General features: G+C 33.4%; 2 protein-coding genes across 2 annotated transcripts; both read left to right on the top strand.

Moving 5' to 3' along the window:
- The first annotated feature begins 2,742 nt into the window (after nucleotides 1-2,742).
- Nucleotides 2,743-3,102, top strand: LOC120272368 (probable disease resistance protein At5g43730). The gene has a single exon (XM_039279191.1). The coding sequence runs from the start codon at nucleotides 2,743-2,745 to the stop codon at nucleotides 3,100-3,102; it is 360 nt and encodes a 119-aa protein (XP_039135125.1).
- A 1,297-nt stretch (nucleotides 3,103-4,399) lies between these two features.
- LOC120272360 (putative disease resistance protein At5g05400) lies at nucleotides 4,400-6,328 on the top strand. The gene is made up of 3 exons (XM_039279181.1): nucleotides 4,400-4,788; nucleotides 5,234-5,285; nucleotides 6,296-6,328. Exons 1-3 carry the CDS (start codon nucleotides 4,481-4,483, stop codon nucleotides 6,326-6,328), a joined length of 393 nt encoding a protein of 130 aa, XP_039135115.1. The 5' UTR covers nucleotides 4,400-4,480.
- The last annotated feature ends 705 nt before the right edge of the window (nucleotides 6,329-7,033 follow it).

The following is a 7,033-nucleotide window of genomic DNA, read 5'->3' as shown; positions in this document are numbered from 1 at the left end:
AAAGTCATATATTAATTAGCATAGACAAAAGTATACACCCAATTACTTTCCTTTTTATAAGACGTGCTGAGGCAAGCATCTTGTCCATTTTTTCTTTTTCTCCCACATTTATTAAAAAAAAATTTCCCATTGCAGTATTGTAACTATATAACTCCTTTTCTAACAATTTTTGTATATTAAAAACAACAATAGTCATATATTAGCAAAGACAATCAAGCACACACTGAATTACTCTGTTTTTAAAAGCTGTGCTCTGGTAAGCATCTTGTCCATTTCTTCCTTTTTCTCCCCATTCAACATAGGTGAAGTCTTACTGAAAAGGAGTTTTACCACGGCTTCTGTCTTCTGATTCTGGGCAAAGACCTCCCAAATCATAGGCATCTGAGCATTTTTCATCTCTAATTCTTTGAGTTCTCTTTTTCTAGGCAAGTTTATATCTTTCCTACTTTCAACTCCATCAAGCATAACTTTTTGTTAAAATTTATATTTTCTTTATTTATCTTCATGCGTGTCCAGTGTTGGCCAAGATCTTCTCAAACAGTGTATCGGTGAATTTCTTTTCAGGGCTAAGATTAGATGTAATGGCCACATAGATATGTGAGCTTTCAAGGCAAGGTGCAGCATGGAAAGAGAGACTGGAAGAATAGGTAACAGATTGGTTCAAGAACTTCATTACTGTGTCAGCAAAAGCTTCACCTTCAAAGATTTAAAAATCATCTTACACAAAATCGGTAAAATGGTCACTTTCATGCTGCATACCACCAAAAACTCTTAAAAATTGTCTTTATCTGGTTGGCAATTTGTCATGTTCTTCAAATTTCTGTTTTTCGGATCAGTTCTTTTCCCCATCTATCATAAGGAACATGTGTTGTATCTTAAAAGCTCTTTGATTTTCTTAGCCTATGCTGCTTCATTATTTTCATATGCTTGCGATCTAAAATGGTCTCCAATGTAACCTTTGACGTTTAAACTAAGAACTGTAAATGGCCTTAATTATAATGGTGTTGAAGCTGATCCTTATCCTGCCCAACTTGATTTTTCTTCATTTGTGGCTTTCTATTATAACATGATTCAGTTAAAATCCAGCACATGCCTTTTTCCATAAAACTACTGAGATGTCTAAGTGCTATTTTATAATGGAATTTGCTTTAGAATATTCATGAAGTTTATAAGATAAGCGAAGTTATGCTCTAACACTAAAGTGTTGCTCATATATATAAGCTTTCAAAGACATAATCTGTTAGATACTTGGATGGTAATAGGAGTTGCCTAAAGATCATTGTGTCCGTGCGCGCACGCGTGTGTGTGTTTATTAACAAGTTTGATTGTTGAATCACTTCATTGTTTGGAGTTTCTGTAACTTTTCTACATTGTCACATGCTTAATTCACAATTGAAAAACTTGCAACTAAAAAAGACAAAAAGGTTAAAACAGCATGCATTAAAAGATTGGCCCTTTCAAGACCATGTGAAGTGTCAATTAATTTGGAAGACTGACTTCAAAGAACTTTACATGCATATAGCAGGAAATTTAGCCAGAGAAATCTGATGTTTCAACTCACAAGCACCCTACCTCATTAATTTTTAATTGAATGATCTTATTTGTCATAATGGTTTACATGTGTAAGATTTATAGTGTTGACATGAACTTGTACCTTAATGCATGTTTGGTTCTAGTTATATTTCCTATTTGGTAGCTAGATTTTGGTAAAGTTGTTTCCACATGATCATTTTTTTTTTATTTTGCCTCTTGGCCATTTTTTCTGATGAAAGTTGATTGTCCCAGCTAATTAAAGCTGTACAAGCTCATTAATATATAGAATGGAGATTGCAAGAGATGTTATCATGTGCTTGCCAGTCTGCATGGCAAAAAAATTTGCCAACAATTGAACTATATCAGAGAACTTGAAGAAAATGATCAAACCATGCAAGGAGAGTTAGACATTTTGAGGAGCCAAGAAAAAGGCATTAGTGTCAAACTGAATGCGGGCAATGTGCGGCAAGGAAAGAGACCAAGAGAGGAGGTAACAAATTGGTTGAAGAACTTGGAAGAGATAGAAATTGATGTGAACAACTTAGGCTCTCATGACGAACAATTTTGGTCAAATTACTACTCCCGTTTGAAGAGAAGCAAGAAGACAGTGCAGGTTCTCCACAGACTTAGATGTCTTCAGAAGACAAGGAGTCCATTTGCTCAAACTGAAGATATATTTATGGATTCACTACCTGAACCTCTGTCCAGTTTGCCTGTGCCACCCTTACATGGCACTTCAGCTGAAAGGAAGAAAGAAGTGATTTTGCGATTCATCATGGATCCTGAAGTTAGTAAAATTGGCGTGTAAGGTATGGGCGTCATTGGCAAGACAACCATCATGAGGCAGATTTACATTCAGCTGAAGGAAAAGAAAGATTATTTTGACATTGTCATGTGGGTGGTGACTGTTTCCAGTTCTTTTGAATTGGCAAAGCTACAAGGAACAATTGCAGAACAGTTGGGTTGCCCACTCTCTTCAAATGAAATAAGCAGTGTTGAATGATTCATATGGATTTTGTAATATAAATTATTTTTCCTATTTTGTTTCCTTTATTTTAGCCAACGTTACCAATCTTCCTTGATTTCATCCTGTAACTTTTATTCCTAACTTTTAGCCCTTCAATGTAAATTTGTTGTATATATATTGATGGCAAATGATCAATGAAATATAAGTCAAAAATTCAAAATCCTTCTCCTTTTTATTGAGCAATGGAGTTATATGAAGCTTTGAGGAGGAGGAGGAGGAGGAACTTTATAATTATCTTAGTTGATATTTGGGATGGTGTTTCTCTGCAAAATGTGGGCATTCCTGAGGCTGGTAATGATTCGAAAATTGTGTGGACCACCCTTTCCAGAGCAGTTTGTCATATCATGGAGAGCGACAGAGAAATTGAAGTAAAGGGCCTTACTCCTGAAGAAGCTTGGAGCTTGTTCAAGGAAAAAGTTGGTGGTGAAGATATTATTTTACCTGAAATTAAGCCAATTGCAGAATTGGTAGCCAGGGAATGTCAAGGGCTGCCACAGAGAAATATGTTTTTGGGAGCCTTAAATTCAGTTACAACTGGTTGAGCAGTGACAAGATTCGCGCATGTTTCTTGTATTGTGCTATGTATCCAGAGGATGCTAACATATTCGTTGATGAGCTGATTGAATACTGGATGGCTGAAGGATTGATCGATGGAGAGGATTATACAGACTGAAAACGACAAAGGGCATGCTTATCTCAAAGAACTCAAAGATGCATTCATGATAGAGAATGTCGAGGATGATGATAAGTATGTGAGGATGCATGGCTTGATCCGGGATCTAGCAATTAACATCACAAGGGAACAGTTCATGGTAAAAGCTGGATTGTCGCTGAAAAAGTCACGTAAGGAGGAAGAATGGGTTGAAAGTCTAGAAAGAGTCTCATTGATAAATAATGTGGTTAAATCATTTAAAGGCCAACCAAATTGTCTCCGATTATGTACTTTGTTGCTGAAGTACAGTTTAAGGGGTTCTGTTGAGGTCACCTTTTCTGACACTTTCTTCAAGCATATGGTTAACCTCAGAGTCCTTGACCTTTCTATGTCTTCAATATAATCACTTCGAGATTCATTTTCTGATTTGATAAACCTTCATGCGCTAATTTTGACGTATTGCATTGAGCTCGAGTGTTTGCCTTCACTAGCTAAGCTTCATAAATTAAGACAGTTAAAGCTTGGAGGATTGTCTTCGCTAAAAGAATTACCGCATGAGCTTGAAAACTTAGGAAAGCTTAGACATCTAGATATTTCCGAAGGAGAATGGGAAAGTTTTCCATGTGGAGTACTTTTAAAAATGTCCTGTCTTGAAATTCTTTTCATGGGAAGTGGCCTATGGAGATTGTCTTATGGAAGAAATGGAGATGCCGAAGATAATTCAACATTTGAGGAAATCACAAGATTAGAAAAATTGTGTAAGTTTTCAGCTGATTTCGCTGATGTGTTGACCTTCAATAGCTGTATCAACAGGGCTGCTGAATTTGAACTCTTGAAACATTTTGATTATTTCCTATTTAATGTGAGTCATAGGACATAATGCCAAAAGTGAGGGTATGGAGAAAGTTATATGGCCTGGCACTGCAAACGCTTTGGGAATCAATGGCTGCAATTTCATTCAATTGTCAGATATTTTTAGCTCGGATGAATTCAGAGAGTTGATAGAGTGTATAATCCATAGCTGTAATAAAATGGAGTGGCTAATAGAGGATGGAGAAATTGTTCTTCCTAGCTTGGAAACGCTTGATTTATTCGATCTTCACAGTTTTAAGTGCTTGTGCAAAGAAAAAGCACATGAAGAAACCCTTAAGAACTTGAGACACCTGTGTATTGTTAAGTGTCATAAGTTGAAGTATCTGATATCAATTGACTTACTAGTGAACAATCTTCAAGATCTCCAAGAAATATCAATACTGGATTGCAATATAATGGAGGATATAATTTCATGCAAGTCTAGTGCAGCTTTGACTACCCCTTCAAAGTTAAAGACATTGAAGTTGCAGAACTTGCCAACATTGGCAAGCATTTACCAAGGGAAATTGGTTTGTGATTCACTTTGTGATATCCAAATAGTTCTTTGTCCCAAGCTGAAGAAGCTCCCATTCCTGATAAACAACAAGCCTCCTGTTAGCATGAGGATCATGGCGAGCCAAGAATGGTGGAAAATGTTGGAATGGGATGATCTACAGTTGAAAGAACTACTTCAGCCTTTCTTTGAAAATGGTTCCATGGACTGGTAAGCATCCTCTGGTTGTGTTTGATTGCTTACTAAAAGGTGCTGAATGGATTTTAAAAAAAAAAAAGTTGATTTGGAATGAAAGCTTTTAGATGAGCGGATTGCACTTTTACTCAATGAATATTAATTACAATTAAATATTTTCGAATTAAAAATTTTATTTTTATAATTAATAAATATATATTTCTTAAGCTTGGACGGTTTGGTGGTAGAATGTGAGTGCCTCACTAGTAAAGCATCCCATGTGTGCTAACTGGCTAGTCCTTTTAGTTTTCTAAATTCAAATTCTCAATTTGTCTTTCTTTTTTAGGTTGAGTCTTCAAACATCCATACAATTTTTTTTAGTGATTCCTTTTAGTATTATTAAATAGAGGCTTGTTTGTGATTTACATTTTGATAAGGGTTTTCTGAGAAAAATGTGTTCTAACTAAATTTCTATTAACAGGGACAAAGGACTTTCAAGGGAACAAGTGATCAAAGTGAGTCCTAAACCTTTCGTATTAGTTAGCTGCTTTATATTTATTTCTCTAATAGATACGAGCATGAAGCATGTGTGTATATATATATCCATATATATATATATATATACATAAACTAAGGATTTAATGTATGGTTTATTCACATTTTTCAAAAACATGTCTATAATTAAATTGGATCAAACAATGAATATTTGAAATTATTTTAAAAATATAATATCAAATATTCTACAATTTAAATTTTCTATGAATATACAAATATTTGAAATCATGAGATTGGAAATATGAAGCTCTAAAATTTTTTTTTTAAAAAACAAGAGAAAAAGGTCTGTTTTTGAAATTCAGAATGGTTGATATCAAGAAAAATGTAAAATTCTTTATTTTGCAAAAATATATAAAAACAGTGAATTTTCTCAAAGCATGTTAAAAAAAAATGTGAAAAAAACCAATGATTGTTTTAAATTTATAAAAATCTAGGAACGTATCAATATCATAAATATGAAGGTCCCAGGAATCATATGATGCTTAATAAACAATTTGAAAATTTGAAAGTTTGATGAAAAATAGGAATTTGGGAAAAATCAAAAAGTATTAAATCTTTTTGGGAGCGTGTTAGAAATTGTTAGAAAGTGATAGGAAAGTGAGAAGGTTAGTATAAGAAGCCCTCTTGGAAAGATATCGTATGGTTGAGGTATGTGGCTTTTGTATAGTGTTTTTCAAATATTATGTTTTGAATGTTTATGATGGACGGTACGAATTATTATTTTACAAAAAAAAAATACTTGTTTAATTTTTGTATACAATTAGTTAATTGCTAATGAAAATTGAAAACTAGAAGTTTTTTTTAATAGGCATTAGAAATAATGATATCAAAATTTCAATGATTTAACTTAAATGTGAATCAACATTGAATCAATAACTTACCTTACCAATAAGGGCATAAATTGCTTTATTAATCAACATTCTGCAAATGGCGCAAACCTTTGAATTGATACCTAATGTGGGTATATGACAATATGTTGATATATTAGATGTCTGGCCAGAGGAACACAGCGTCGACTTGATTGATTATAATTTTATCGATTCCATATTTCTCAAATATGTTACTGTTCTTAAAGAAGTACATTTTTAAATTTTTTTCACATAGAAATATAAATTCATATTAATATTTATTAATAATGTATTATCAAAATAATCTAATCATAGATATAACTTAACAAAACCTTGATAGAATTTTTATTTTGAAAGAAAAAACACTTGTGTAGATACGATTAAAACAGATATTTTTAACTGAAATTGTTTTATTACAATATATATATATATATATATACACACACAATAAAGCGTATGATGTAAGGTCTATATATATGTGTGTGGAATAGTTTGCTGATTACTATGTATATATATATATATATATATAAGTTCAAGTTTTGTGTATTAGGGATAAAATCCCAAACCAGTTTGGGTTTTAGTTTTAAATCTCAAACATATCCCAGAATAGAAGAGGATTTTATAAAAAAATTTAAATTGGTTCTGTTAGGGTCTGTGTAATCCAAGTGCTCATAAAACCCATAAAATTATCATCCTAGTAGTGAGCTTATTCCAGTTGATCAACCCTCTCGTAACATTGAATAACTCACCAAGGCTCCCTAAAACATGTGAGAGTACTTTCTAAGACCCCAGTGAGCTATTTAGGGCTGGTATACTTGCCTTGAACCTGGCAAGCCCCTTGGGGTTGAGTGAGCTTGTTTTACCTTGGTTGTTTGGTC

The sequence above is a fragment of the Dioscorea cayenensis genome, chromosome 2, assembly GCF_009730915.1.
Source record: "Dioscorea cayenensis subsp. rotundata cultivar TDr96_F1 chromosome 2, TDr96_F1_v2_PseudoChromosome.rev07_lg8_w22 25.fasta, whole genome shotgun sequence".
Classification (NCBI taxonomy): Eukaryota; Viridiplantae; Streptophyta; class Magnoliopsida; order Dioscoreales; family Dioscoreaceae; genus Dioscorea; species Dioscorea cayenensis.
Note: the sequence above shows the minus strand (reverse complement) of the source record. Positions and strands in the feature narration are given on the sequence as shown.